The sequence below is a fragment of the Phaenicophaeus curvirostris genome, chromosome 17 (genome assembly GCF_032191515.1).
Source record: "Phaenicophaeus curvirostris isolate KB17595 chromosome 17, BPBGC_Pcur_1.0, whole genome shotgun sequence".
Classification (NCBI taxonomy): Eukaryota; Metazoa; Chordata; class Aves; order Cuculiformes; family Cuculidae; genus Phaenicophaeus; species Phaenicophaeus curvirostris.
Genome location: NC_091408.1, coordinates 11,904,478 through 11,919,335, shown reverse-complemented (window position 1 = coordinate 11,919,335; position 14,858 = coordinate 11,904,478). Strand labels below are relative to the sequence as shown.

The window sequence follows — 14,858 nt, the reverse complement described above, 5'->3', positions numbered from 1 at the left end:
GCTGGAAAGCTGCCTGGAAGAGAAAGACCTGGGGGTGTTGGTTGACAGCGACTGAACATGAGCCAGCAGTGGCCCAGGTGGCCAAGAAGGCCAATGATATCTTGGCTTGGATCAGAAACGGCGTGACCAGCAGGTCCAGGGAGGTTCTTCTCCCTCTGTACTTGGCCCTGCTGAGACTGCACCTCGAATCCTGTGTTCAGTTCTGGGCCCCTCACCACAAGAAGGATGTTGAGGCTCTGGAGCGAGTCCAGAGAAGAGCAACGAAGCTGGTGAGGGGGCTGGAGAACAGGCCTTATGAGGAACGGCTAAGAGAGCTGGGGGTGTTTAGCCTGGAGAAGAGGAGGCTGAGGGGAGACCTCATTGCTCTCTACAACTGCCTGAAAGGAGGTTGTGGAGAGGAGGGAGCTGGGCTCTTCTCCCAGGTGACAGGGGACAGGACGAGAGGGAATGGCCTCAAGCTCCACCAGGGGAGGTTCAGGATGGACATTAGGAAAAAATTTTTCACAGAAAGGGTCATTGGGCACTGGCAGAGGCTGCCCAGGGAGGGGGGTAGATTCACCTTCCCTGGAGGTGTTTAAGGGACGGGTGGATGAGGTGCTGAGGGACACGGTTTAGTGATTGATGGGAATGGTTGGACTCGATGATCCGGTGGGTCTTTTCCAACCTGGTCGTTCTATGATTCTATCCACTGATAAGTATTTCTGCATATTTAAGGCAAAGGATATTTCAGTATTGCTATGTAATTGGGAAATTAAATTGTCTGAATGTTGTCATACATGCTAATTATAATAAAGGCACCAAGAGGGAGAATATTCTTCTTGCATGTACCTTACACAGTTAGAAGATAATGACATTTTAAATTCATACTCACCATCTCATTGCACAAAGGTGAAAATATTTCAGGTACGTGCATTTTGGTTGAAATGGATCTGGAAAGAAAACAAATACAGTGTGCTTGTTTACAGGTTTCTTTCTAAACACCAACAATGCCAAGCAGATCAGAGAAATGCAAACTTCCAAATTTGCTTTAGCAGCATTTTGTGTTTTGTATAAAAGTTTTGTGCTAAAAAAGACCATAGGTATCGCAATAAACAGCTATCTGCTGTGTTTGTCAATGTGTTTGCTCTTACTTACAGATGATTGCCTCTATCTGTATTTGTTGTTGTATGAAGCAGATATTTTGGCTAAAATGTGTTGAAATGCTGTTTTAACCGAGTCATTCATTTGCAACAAATGAAGCATAAAGAATGCATTTTGAAAGCTGCTCTTAACAGAATTAAAATCATCACGCTGTTCCTTCCTTAAATAAATCCTATTCAGCAGCCTGCCTGTGTCATGAATGGCATGAAAACTCTATCTACCCCCGTATTTTTCTTACGACATAATAGTGGAGTTAAAGTTATGCCATCGGGATGATGTTTTTATTGACTAAAAAGGAAAAAGAGGAAAAATGGTCACATTTCAGTTTGTTCCAACTAGGTTCTTCATGTCACCTAACTCTGCTCTCTGTAGCTGTAAGGAGCTGATAACATCCATACAATCTGCCTCATTATACTCTGTACAGCTCCTACCTTCCCAGGAAGAGATGTACTTGTGCTACATTGGTTGGGTTAGAGTGATGTCAGCATGATTACTCATATCCTTAAAGTTGAATATATATCCTACGACAGTCTAAGGTTTAGATCTTCTGAGAATTCTTTGGGCCTTGATAATTAAGCAGTGTTCTATTGGAGGAGGAAGTCTCATGCAAAAATGTAAACTATTAAAGAATGTCTCCTTGCTGGTTGTACATGGTTGTAGACTTTTTTGGTATCTTAATTTGTGACATATAAATCTGCTGTCTTTCTTTGCAAGCGCCTGCTAAAAATATTTATAAATATGTTGGGAGTTACTCTGAATAGCTTTAGGATACAGACAAAGCACCTACTCATCCAGCGTATATAAATATTCACGTTGCAGGTTCTTACGTTGCAAGATTGGGTCTGAGGTGCTGTCACTACACAGATGGTGATAACTGATAGGTGGGAAGAAATGGAGCAGGTATTGGCAATGGCAGAAATGGAGACTGGAAAAATAAGGGGAATTTAGGTTTTTGTGGGGTTGTTTTGGCTTTCTTTGAAAATCTCAGCCAAATCTACCAAACTGTTGACTCCCACCTGGCACGTGGCTCTGCTCCAGTTCCAGACAGAGGAAGATGTGTGGATCTCAGCCCTGGACCTGAGCTCATGCCAAATGCGACTGGGAATTTGGAGCCATGAGCTGAGGAGCTTTGACCAAGGATGCCACCTATCCCACCTCACTGCCATGAGCTGAAACTACCACCTGAAGCTGACTGCCCAGGGCTCTGTGTCTGCAGAGGGGAGCAGCGGGTGTTCTCCTTGCCCTGTGCACACCTCTCTTTTTGCTGCACATAGAATAGTTAGGGCTGGAAGGGACCTTAAAGGTCATCTAGTTCCAAACCCCCTGCCATGGGCAGGGACATCCCATGAGATCAGGTTGCCCAAGGCCCATCCAACCTGGCCTTGAACACCTCCAGGGATGGGGCAGCCACAGCTTCCCTGGGCAACCTGGGCCAGGGCCTCATCAGTGAGGGGCAAAGAGGGGCAAAGGCAGCCCTTGGGCATTCAAAGTTGCAGAAACACTGTCCTGAGTACCCAGGAATTCAATGTTTCCCTGTGGAGGTGAGAAACTCTGCATCTAAGAAAGCAAGGAGTCCATCAGGCTCTCACTAACTCAGCTCTATGTTAAATTCCCATCTCCTGGGCTCCTGTTCCCATCTGCTATGGAGCAACTGGTGCTAAAAGAGATTAAAAAATCTCTGCTTGGGCAGTGCTGCTTGTGAGTCCCGGCTCTCATTATAATATCTGCAGCTTCCCTAACATTACAGTCTTCCCCAACAGTGGTTGTTACCAGGAATAAGTACAAGGCCCTAATTTATTTTTTTGACATCACTTGAGGCCATTTCCTCCACCACAAACTGATCCACCCCAGTCAGGGTGAAACTCATTCCTAGTACGCTGGAGGAAGGAGGCTGTGAAAGGAGAGCTGGTGTGAAGCTGGGCTTCAGCGCGGTGCCCTGCAGTGGCAGGATGGAGCTGGTAGTTTGGGTTAAGTCTGCTGCAGTGAAATGTTCTGCAGACGCCCAAAACTCCGTGACTACAGCCTGTATGTAATACACATACATATGGAACAGCCATGGGGAAAGTACTCTCTTGCAATAGGCAAGTTTTAGTATATTCTACAGTTGGAAAAAAATTGGGTACACTCTTACATTTAGTGCCCCAGGAAAGAAACTAAAAGGATTAAAGTACATTTGACATGGAGCAGCATCTTCCATTCACCCTGCTGTCAATCTACTTAAAACACCCAGTCTGGTGGAAACTGTGAAGATTTTGTCCCTGATGTGCTGCTCTGAGAAAGGGTGACCTGGGAGGTGAAGGTAAAATGATGGCATGTGGCCTAAAATCTTGACCCCTTGAAGTTAAGAGCAAAACTCTTCCAGGTGGAGTGGGCTCAGCCTTTATCTTTGGTCCAACAGCTCTCAAGTGCCCACAATGGACCTTTATCCTTCATTGCCCTCATCTGCAAAATGGGATTAAAGGCTGAGGTGGACGATGCAGCATCTTCCAAACACACGAGAGAGGTAGCTGAGGTGACCTTGCGGCTACAGGATGAAGCGGGCAGGGCAGGAGCAGTGGCACCAAGTACATGGTACAGGATCAAGCCATCGAAGCTGTAGGCTGCTCTACAGGAGGATTAGGCAAGTATACAAATTGTGTCATGTAGAGGGACAGAGTTTGTTTGTGCTGAGCAGTCACGAGGAAACCCAAAAGCCCAAGAAAGCATTTCTAGGTGCTGAAGTATTTGTCAGTGAGAACACCAGCCCAGCTCATGTCCTTTACTGGGGTCAGTGAACTTGTGCTGGCTGTTCTCACCCTGTCCAGGCTGTCACCGCACAAGCTTCTCGCCCCATGGGCTGCAGCCTTGTCCTGAACTCCAGGATTTTGAGTCCCTGCTGTGTGCTCCTCCCAGCCCTGCACGGCTGTGCCGCCTTCCATCTAAGGGGCTCTTTGATCCCATAGTCATGTCAACAGCCAAGAGAAATGACCCCTAACAAGAGGAGATTCTGGAGCTGCTTAGCAGGAAATTACTACGTGTGATGTTGCTAAGCAATGTCAGGCTGGCCTGACTGCCCAGGATAACAGTTCTTCGCTGGAATACCCAGGAAGGGTTGAGGTGTGTTGTGTGGCTGCTGCTTTCTGCTCACAGTGGTGGATTCTGGACTCAGACAAATAATAGTCCTTGACTCATCAGGGCTGGTGTAACAGTTATTGGAGGGGAGAAAAAGATCGTCCTCAAAAGCAGCTGCAGGGTGGACAGGAGGACACGGGGGCAGTGGGAGATGCAGAAAGGAGGAGTGAGTCCTGCAAAGGGGAGAGGAGGAACCATCACCCAGGAGATGAGGACTTTGTGGCAAGTTGGCCACGGGCATATTTCTGAAGTGAAATGAAATAGTGAATGGGAGCTGCCAGCTCCATTGCCCAGCAGCTGCGCAGAGAGAGCTCCTGCTCTTTGGAACCCCCCTTCCCTGCACCCACAGAACCAGAGGATGGGCTCTGCTGGTCTCTTTAAAAAGCCAGGAGTAAAGCTCTTGAGGTAACAGCTCTTGAGCTACAATGGGTAGCTGTAGACAGCGAAGCTCTGAGCCCCCCAATTTCTCTGGCGTTGGAGCAGTAATTTCAGCCCTGCCCACAGGGGAGCACAGACTCACCTGCAGGAGGTGAGGACTCCCTGTCAATACTCTTTAACCAGTTTCTCCTGGACAAAGGTTTCTTTTTTTCCTCCTCCACTGCTTTCCTCTAGTCCTGTCTGATATTTAATATCTCCAGAAGCAGCTATGGTTCATTGCTGAATTAATCTATTTGTACAGAAGGTGTCATACCAATATCCATTACCATTTTGCCCCGGCAGCGTCTAGAACAATTTTTAATCTCTGCCAGCTCTTCATGATTTCCATTTCTTTTTATTATTATTATTTTAATAAAAAAAGAGTACCTTTATAGTCCCTGGTTCAAAACAGCTTTAAAGTTATTTTCCAAAGCTGTTGAGTGTATGAATGCGCTTAAAGGAAGTGGGGGACGCAGATGCTTTGTATGAAGTACATTTTGATCCTGAACTGGAGAACTCAGGGTGTCCCCTGCCATCTGTCCTTTCAGAGCACGTGGCAGATTCACGGCTCTCGTGGGAGGGCACAGGATCCCATTATGCAGTTTATGGGGACGAGCCAGACATTTGTCTCGCTGGGTATCAGTCAGAGGTAGAATCATAGAATAGTTCGGGTTGGAAGGGACATTAAAGATCGTTTAGTTCCAACCCCCCTGCCATGGGCAGGGACATCTTGCTGCATCAGGCTGCCCAAGGCCAGGGCATCAGTCAGAGACAGAATCATAGAATAGTTTGGGTTGGAAGGAACATTAAAGATTATCCAGTTCCAACCCCTCCGCCCGTTCTTTTCCACAACACCTTAAAAAAACATCGGAGGATGAGGCTGGTACTTAAATTTTGACGCTTAGAAAGAAGCGTGTCGGACGCCAGAGCGATTTCAGGCAGACGGAGCTGGCCGCTGACCCCGCCTCCCTCATTAGCATCCTTCCTCCTCCTCCTCCTCCTCCTCCCCGGGCGCTCGGGGTGCAGGGCAGGAGCGAGGGAGGCGCTGCGGCCGCGGGCGGCACCAGCCCAGCCGCGGGGCGACCCTCGGCGAGGAGAAGCGGAGCGGAGCATCCTCCCTGCCTCTGTCCCCAGCCAGGCAGCTCGGAGCGGAGCAGCCTCCGTGCCTCTACCCCCGGTGCCGCGGAGCGGAGCCTCCCCCCGCCACCCCCACCTCTCCCCGGAGCGGAGCCCACCGCCTCCCTCTTTCCCCAGCGGAGCGGAGCATCCCTCTTGCTTCTCTCCCCGGAGGCGCGGAGCGAAGCGGATCGGAGCCCCCCCGGCCTCTCTCCCGGCGGATCGGAGCCCCTCCAGCTTCTTTCTTCCGCGGAGCAGCGCGCATCGGGGCTTCTCAGCCGCTCTCACGACGATCGGAGCTCCTCCAGCTTCTTTTCCCCGCGGAGCAGCGCGGATTGGAGCCCCCCAAGCTCTCTCCCCCCGCGGAACATCGCGGATCGGAGCCCCCCAGCCTCTCTCCCGAGGATCGCAGCCCCTCCAGCTTCTTTTCCCCGCGGAGCATCGCGGATCGGAGCCCCCCCAGCCTCTCCCCCCCCGCTGAGCAGCGCGGATCGGAGCCCCCAAGCCGCTCTCCCGAGGATCGGAGCCCCCCGGCTTCTGTCCCCCCGCGGAGCATCGCGGATCGGAGCCCCGCAGGCTCTCCGGGCCGGGAGCGCGGATGCTGCGCGGTGCCCCGCGGCCCGGCGGAGCCCATCGCGGGGCCGGGCGGCGGGGGGCCGCGGGGGGATGCTGAGCCCCTCCGCCCGGCTCCGCGCCCGCCGCCGGGAGATGCTCCTCGTGCTCGCCCTGTGGCTGGCGTGGCCAGAAGCGCCCGCGGCGCCCACCCCAGCGGCGGAGGACATCACCCGCGGAGTTGTGAGTTACCCGCGACGCCCCCGCTCCCACCCCCATCACCCTCCTTCTCCGGGCATCCCCGCTGCCCGGCCCCCTCTGCACCCGGTGCCTCCTCCCCAGCTCCCTCTCTCCGGGATGCTCCCCGCTCCTCCTCCATCCCCCGCTCACCCCTCTGGTACCCGTAGCCCTCTGGAAGCCCAGCATCCCCCCGCCTCGCCCCCAGCCCAGCACCCCCGAGGTGGTTTTTCAGGGCTGGCTGCTCTCCGGGGCTCTGTGCACAAACTCCTGCGGGTGTGAAATGTCACAATTTCGAGTCAGAGCAACCCCCGGGGATGGGGGCAGCCTGGAGGATGCTGCTCTGCCCGGGGACTCTGGGGTCTGCACAGCGTGGGCATCCTCGGGGTCCTGCTTCTCCGCTCGGTTTGCAGGGAGCTGGCAGGTTTTAGCAGGCAGCGAGGGCTCAGGTCGCATCCCAGCCTGGTCACAGCACCAGCAGGTCCGTACGTCTCCACACCATCCCCTCGAAGAGATCATAGTATAGTTTGAGTTGGAAGGGACCTCAAAGATCATCTGCTTCCAACCCCCAGTGATGATGGAGGCTCCTCTCCTGGAGGAGGAAAAGTTTCTTGTAGCCGATGCCAGCTGTAGCGCAGAAAGGAGAAACCCCATGTCCACATCAAACCTGGGTGTCGGAATGGGTGAGCGGTTTGGGGGCTGGACCAGCCAGTTTGGAGAGATGCCCTGAAAATCAGCAAATTTCAAACCACCGCCTGGGCGCTGCTGTGAAGGAGCCAGGGAGGGTTTGCAGCACATCAGGTTATCGAAGGAGCGGGTCTCGCACGGAGCAGTGCACCAGGCTTGGCCACCGAGTGCGTGCTGTGGCTCGCAGGTTCCTGCTCCAACACCTGCTGGGGAGGATAAATCGTATCATTCCCCATCGCTTCCGAGCGGAATAGCAAATGCGGAGGAAATAAGGCACATCTGCATCATTATGATGCGTTTGCTCTCCTCTAAACCCAAATGTTAAAGCTGGAATTAATATTTCATGCAAACAGCACATGAATTGGTGTATCCTGCCCCAATCAATTTGGCTCAAACTTCATCTTTGACCTGCTTTTACCCTTGCTGCTGCACACGCTGCGTTCGGCTTTTCCAGGTTAAATGTTAATACTTGAGGGGGCTTATTAGACATCGCTGATGGCTTTCGGGCATTAAGGTACCTTTTTTATTGTCGTGGACTGGATTTGAGCAGTAGCTTGAAATTGTGCTGAAGAGCTTAGGAGCCTGGCAGAGCGAGGGGCTGGAGAGAACTGCGGGAGAGGGGGATTACAGAGCCCCAGTTCAGAGGTTATTTAGGCTGGGGAGGACAGAGTAGATGATGTCAGATGGGTGTCTTGGTGATTTCTTGCTGGGGGCATGTACATCTCTCTGGCTGGAGACAGCACTGGTGGGATTACGAAGGGCTTGATTGTCAAGCCTGTTTGTGCTTGTGCCCTCTAATGAGCAGCAGGGAGCAGAAAATGCCAGGTGTTTTCAGAGGTGTTTGTCAGGAAGAGACCACTATGTGGGAAGTGAGGGCTTTGAGAATTAATTTGACATCCGCTTTATGAAGCAACTAAGAAATTAAAGATCCATGATGCATTTCGACCAAATATTTGAGAACTAGGAAGCATGAAACTGTGGCAAAAGAAAGCTCCGCTAACCTGTGCAAATTATATCCAGGAATTCTCTGCAGTAAACAGGGCACAATGTCAACAGAGCTTTTACATCCCAAATACTGACTCTTGCAGCTGAGAGGCTTTGAGCAGGACTGTGCCTTCGAGTTTCATCCTGCGCTCCGGTCCTGCCAAAGGTTTGTTTTAAATGAAAAAGGGATGCTGGGCCAAATTAAAGTTCAGCAAAATGAAAGAGGGCTATAATTCAAAGGCAGCTCTTGTTAGAGTGCTGCCCAAAGCAATATAATATCGAATGATTCTCCAGATTTCATTACTAGGGGAACATTCTGCCCAGTTTATAAATCTAGCTTGATTATTAACGTGTTTATTGTTCTCCATTAGCTGCTCTAACAAAGACAGCATAAAATAGCAGATGGAGCGGAGCTTTACTTGAGTGTTTCCCTTGAATTTTAGTGCGTTGCTTTTGAGATTTACTACTTTGCCTTTTGCACTGCTGCCTTTACAGTAAACACCCCAGCCCCTCCTCACCGCGTTCACAAATTGCATCGTTTTATGGCTATTTGGGCTCGCGTGTCTCAGGGGGGCAAGCAGCAAAAACTTTGTGTACGTTAGTAGTAACCACGTAATAAGAGCTCTCGCTTTGCCGGGCTTTGAACCAGGTCTGGAGGGAGGTCTTCCTTCAAGTTTTCTTTTTCAAGAAGCGTGGTGGAGGCTCTGCAGTGAAGATGTTGACCTGGGGAGACGGCTGCTGGTTTGCGAAGGCGCTGGCTGTTGAGCAGGGTGGGATGCTGAGTGCCAGGCAAAAGCTGTGGCTTGGGAACGGACTGATGCCCAAGGCATCAGTCCGTTCCCAAGCCACAGCTTTTGCCCAAGGCATCAATCCGGAGGAGAACTCTTTGCCCTTGGGAGATGCTTTGCCTTGGCGCTGTTGTTGGTGGCATCACTGAGATCATCCCTTGTAGATATGAGCTCTGGCCTCAGTGGCCAAGGGATGCAGGAGTTGCCAGGAAAGTTTTATTTTAGTTGCAAGAGCATGGGTGCAAAAAAAAAAAAAAAAAAAAACCGAAAAAAAAAGAGGATTGTGAGCTGCTTTTTCTTGCCTCTGTGGTCAGGGGTGATGGAGAAGGGCTGTGTGTGCCCCTCAGGCGTTTTTTCAGCTGGGCATTCCTGGGGGCTCGCGTAGGAGCGATGCTTCTCCTGCTCACAAAGCCCCTCTGTGTTGCTCCCGGAGAAGCTGCTCCCAGGGGATGGAGGCATTTGCATTCATCTGCGGAGACCGGGGACCCGCGTCCCCATCCACCACCCCGAGCGGCTCTTTGTTAAGGGCAGGGCCCTCGTCTTTGTGGCCACTTCTCATTTGAATGACAAGGATCTGCTTGTGGGGAGAGCCCGGGTGGCACCAGAGCTGTGCCCCCTCCCCGGCTGGGGACAGACAGAGCATCCTCTGTGTCCCCGCACCAGGGACCGACGCTTTCAGACATATCTGTGCCTCCCAGGTGCCAAATTTCGAAGCAGAAGCTGGCCCACGCCTGGAAACGGGCTCCTTCTTGCTGTTCCTGGGGTGTTTTTCCTGCCTGCGAGAAAGTAGGAGCATCCCTCTGCTGTCACTGCCAGATGGCAACGTGTGGCTGCTCATGCTGGTCCACCTGCCCTCCTGCTCCCACCTGCCCTCCCCGCTCCCACCTGCCCCAGGATGAGGCAGGAGCTCTTCAAAATTGCTGCATTTAAGCCCCTAGGGGTGGGCACTGTGTCTCCATGCCTACCTTCTGGTTCAAGGCTTGGGATAATGAGCCCTCTTAGAGTAAAATCCTTGCATGGAAATAGGCTGTTTCTGCTGTCAGGAGAAACTACCAGACTTGTAACCTTCTGTTTCTGCTAATGGAGAAATTAAAAATTGATAATCCTAGTTGGAGCTTCATTCAGCCTTCTAAACTGGCACGCCTTTTAGGACAAAATGCTCAGTAGAGTCCCTAAACAATGATGCATTCAGGCCAACAGCACTGGAGAGAGGAGCTTTGCTTGGCCCCTGTGCTGTTAAAGTGCTTCATTCCCTTCCTGTGCGGAGCAGTGGCCATCCCAGCTCCATGAATTCCCCCTAAGAAAGCGAACGCAAACCAACCATGGGTTTTTTATATATATATTAAATAAAAAAAAAAAAAAGTGCTCCTGGTTACATTTTAAGGTACCTCTTAGAGCCAAAGTACAATGCAAACTAAATTGGATTGACAAAAGGCTGGCTGGAAGCTTTCAAATACATCGGCTCCTGTGAAAGCATTTAATCTGGTATTAAAGCCCTGGCTGGTTTTAACCTCCGCTTCCCTTTCAGATTTGAGCACCCCAGGCTTCCACATACAGTAATGCAATTTCCTCCTGCCCTTGGCTGCTGCTGTGGGCCCAGCCCTGTGAATTACCCAGGGTAGTTAAGCTAAATTACCCTCTTTAATGAGATTCTGCCTTCAGGAAGTGTTCAGAGCAGGTGGGTGAAACCCTGCTGGCACTGGGGACTTGCCCATTGCTGAGGATGGGGCTGGAGCTCCCACCTTGACCTCATTCTTCATCCTCAGGTGCTGCAGCAAAGCACTGGGGGGTAGCAGGAGCTCCTGGCTGGCAGGAGTCCCCACAGGGAGACCCTCACATCCCTGACTCAGCTTCATGTGGTGGAGCTGTACCTCTGCCCCCTCCTATTGCCCCTCCAAACCCGTGGTCCTCCCACGATGGAGGTCGCTGTCTGAGTGCACCTGCTGACTCAACCTGCCGTATTTCGTTATTCCCCTTCATTAAATCAGCGTGAAACGTACCGTGTTCCCATCCCCTGATGTCAGGCAGGGCTGCCCTAGTTCGGTGTCTGTGTGTGACTCTCTGGCAGGACCATGTGCGTCAGCCCCGCTGAGGACACGGGGGTGTCACAGGCGAAGTTGTCATGAAACCAGGGGGCTTACACATCCCTGACACCCTGCTTTGTCCCCGCAGGTTCATTAGGGCCGGCAGCGGCTCGCTCTGACTCATCGCTGGGGCCACGAGCTAATTTCTCATTATTTACTCATTGGCAAAAGTGCTGCCGGAGCGGGCTGTGTGGCTCTGGGAAAGGTCACGCTGTGGCCGAGGGAACCTTTATTTCTGGACGTTGTGGGAGCAGGCGTGTACCCTGCGTGGGTCTTGGGTCGTATCTGGATTCATGGAGGTGACAACGTGGAGAGGGCAAAGCCCTCGCATCTCCAGGGTGAATCGCCCAGTGACGATAAACCTGGGCACCGCGTTGTCTCTCTTTAAAGTGTCTCGTTCAGAGTAGAGCTGCACTTGAAAGCCAAGGATTTGCTTTCAAAATAACCCAAGATCTGACTGCAACATGCAAAATGCTTTCTTTAATCAGAATCACTTTAAATGGGTAGATTTGGGAGTTTCGGAAGCTCTTGCTGCTGCACACATGCAGCTGTTTGTCTTCTTTGTCCCAGATTTTTATGAGGATTGTCTCCGATTTCTGGGTCAGAGAATTAAGAGATTTGATGTTATATTAAAAAAACCCACACCAAACCACATATGCAAAGTTAAATCCAGTGCAAAACAAAGCAGACATGTGGGGACAAGGGGAAGAAGCTGCTGAAGGACCAGATGAGCATAGTGAGGAATTGCCTTTGACAACAGGTTTGTTCAGAGGGAAGTCCTACTGTGACTGGCGTGGAGTAAATGCTGACGTTCACCTAGAAGTGTGGCCCTCAGATGGGACTCTGGCAGTTTGATTAGCCGTGATGATTTAATAGAAAAGAACCCGATTAAATCTGAGGCATTTCCTGCATCCGAATAAACCATGTGCACAGAAAATCGTTCTTCCAAGAAATCTGGAGATGATCTACAGCTTCTGGTGAGAACGCTCAAATACGGTGGTTTGGAAAGTGGCAATATATTCAGGATATTTTTATATATATTGTTTTTTCAAGAAGGAATTTCTGCCTGTTGACTGTCAGTGGTCAGGCGGAGTTCTTCACGTGGGCTGACATATTATTTCATCTTGACAATATTGATGTTTTGGGTGAAGAAAAGCAATTTTACGTGTGTCACACGGTCCTTGCTTGAAGGTGATGGACATGTTTGGATTATATCATCTTGTCATTTAACAAACCCCAAGTGGCATCTCCTGTGGTTCGCTTCCTGGGCGCTGAAGATCACCCGACAGCCCAGGCACTGTCGTTACATCCTGGATTTGGTCTGCAACTCAAGTGTGTCCTGCTGTACGTGTCCTTTAAAGATGTAGGACAAGAGGTTCCCTCATCCAAGATACAACTGGGAGAGAAGAAGGCTGGACTGCTTCATCCACAGCTGTGTCTTTTTTTGCAGAGATTGCCTGTTCTGGCAAGGTTAAGTGCCGTGGTGGAGGCTTTTAAACCCATACAGCTTCCCCAGGGCTCCCTTCCTAAGGCACCCTACTCTGGATTTTTCCGCTTCCCACCAAATGCCCCTTGCTGGAGATGGCAAGCTACCAAGAGATCAAAAGGAAGCTTCATGGGCTGTTGCCAGACTTTGGGGAATCTCAATGTTCAAGGCTTTTTTGATGTTGAGGAAGCAGATCTGAGAGCGCTGTTGGAACCAAGTGAACGGCTGAACCCTGGAGGGGACCCGAATGGGATGAAAAGATAGAAAAGTGTGTGAGGAAGGGGTTCTCATGGGATCCCTTTTGAAAGGAAAGCCTGGAAACACCCACACGAAGAACCGTGCATTTGATTGGCAGCTGTAGACTTTCCAAAATACTGCAAATTATAGGCTGTTCTGCTTGTTCTCAGACTTCGACTGTTATGTATCAGTCAACCCTTCATGAAGGTTTGCTTTTCTTGGTGCACTGTTGTCACATGCAGAAATACTACTGCTGATATTGTGGCTGAAGTACATGTTGGGAGATGGATTTTCGTGTTTCCCTCAAAGTCAAAGCTGTGACTCCTGATGCCCTGAGCTGCTGGGCAGCTCTGCTGGGCAGCTCTGCTGGGCTCCTCCATGGTTAGCCTGAAGGCAGTACCTTCTCAAAAGCCTGTAATTACCAAAAAAACTGAGGTCTGCTGGGACGAAGGTTGTTGTACAAGAAAATGCTCCTTTAGTCTTCTGTAGCTCCTGGGAAGCTTGGTTATAGAATCTCAAGGAGCACAAGGAGCAAAAAGATACCATGACTTCTGGAGACAAACCCACCGTGACTCCAGACCTAATTACCTGTAAGCTCTGGAGCTGACAAATTCAGCCTTTGGAAAAGGGTGTCAGGTCTCATTTATCATTCAGCAAGAGCGAAACAAAACAATCTTTCCTGTTTTTCTTGAGCTGACCATCTCCTCTGGAGATATTACAGCCACTCAATATTAGTTATGTCCTAGCTAGTGCTTGGCTGAGGCTGCACCTTTGACAAGGCATGTGGTGGGGACCCTGGGGAGCTCCCATGAGCCCACAGGCTTGTTCCAACCTCGTTACTCGTGTATACTTTGTCACTAATATTCCTTCTTAGTGCTCACAGTGTCCCTCTGGCACGTCCGCCAACAGAAGGGCAGTCAGCAATGCTGCTCAAGAAGCATCTTTGCTCCTGCGATTCTCTGCATTAAATTGGCTTTCATTTTTCTTATTTGTTCTCCATTTAGTTGCTGCTTGGCAAATTCCCCATTGCTCCGTAGCAAGCCATGCTGTCTCTACCTTTGCATCCTTCATGTCAGAGATGCACTTTTGTTCAAAAGTGAGAGAAAATTGGGTTCACAAAAGGGAAATTCCTCATAGATGCACTTGTGAAATGGCAATATGCTTTATATAAAGGCGCAGCTAAGGAGAGGTGGGTGGTTTGGGGCTTTTGCCACATCTTGTTTATGCTGCAGAAACGTATCCTCCAGGTCTGATCAATGAGACTCCGAAATGAGGAGTAGTCTTGCATGGCCTCAGCCGGCGCTGAAGTGTACAGCTATCCAGTTCTTCCTTCTGGGCTGGATGCATGTCATATTTCATGACAGAATGACAGCCCCATCAGACAATCTGTTGCCGGTTTGGCATTTCTAATACACCTCGTGCTTTCGAGCGCACTCACTCAGTGTCCAGCAAGATCAAGATAATCGAGAGGAAATGACCTGTCATGCCCCGGGCTTGTGAACGGGGCAGCAGTGATTTGAGTAGTCCTCTACAAGCACACCTGGGTTAAAAGACTTCCCTGAAAGGATACTCAGATTCAGTTTCTCTGCTTAAACCTAACTGTCTGATCTGCCAGGCTCTGAGGCACAAGCAACCTGACTGAGCAACCGCATCACTCACTGAAAGGTGACCTGAGCATCGAGCACCAGGTCTGTGTTAGTCAAGGGCTTCCATCAGGTGGTTTTCACAGAGTCTTCTCCTTTTGACCGTCACTGCGGCTCCCCGTGGGTACAGCTCGGGGGGCTCCATGTGAGAGAGCTGCTGGCTTAGTGCTTGGCAGCATTATGTATTTTGGTTCCTAAGAGCTTCTTTGTTGCCCCTTAAACCGCGGTAGTGCAGAGGGTGGCATAGTGGAAAAAGCACTTGAGAACAGGCCTTGTGAGGAACGGCTGAGAGAGCTGGGGGTGTTTAGCCTGGAGAAGAGGAGGCTGAGGGGAGACCTCATTGCTCTCTGTAACTCCCTGAAAGGAGGTTGTGGAG

General features: G+C 50.7%; 1 protein-coding gene across 2 annotated transcripts in view; it reads left to right on the top strand.

Annotated features, from left to right (window-relative positions):
- Nucleotides 1–6,450: 6,450 nt before the first annotated feature.
- The window catches only part of MMP17 (matrix metallopeptidase 17), a 69,897-nt gene continuing 61,489 nt past the window's right edge, over nt 6,451–14,858 (top strand). Inside the window, exon 1 of one of the 2 annotated variants that reach the window (XM_069870771.1) lies at nt 6,451–6,579. In XM_069870771.1, the coding sequence (XP_069726872.1) occupies nt 6,451–6,579 (129 nt within the window). Of the gene's footprint in view, nt 6,580–13,230; nt 13,430–14,858 lie in introns of those variants that run through there. The other variant, XM_069870775.1, reaches the window with a different exon arrangement.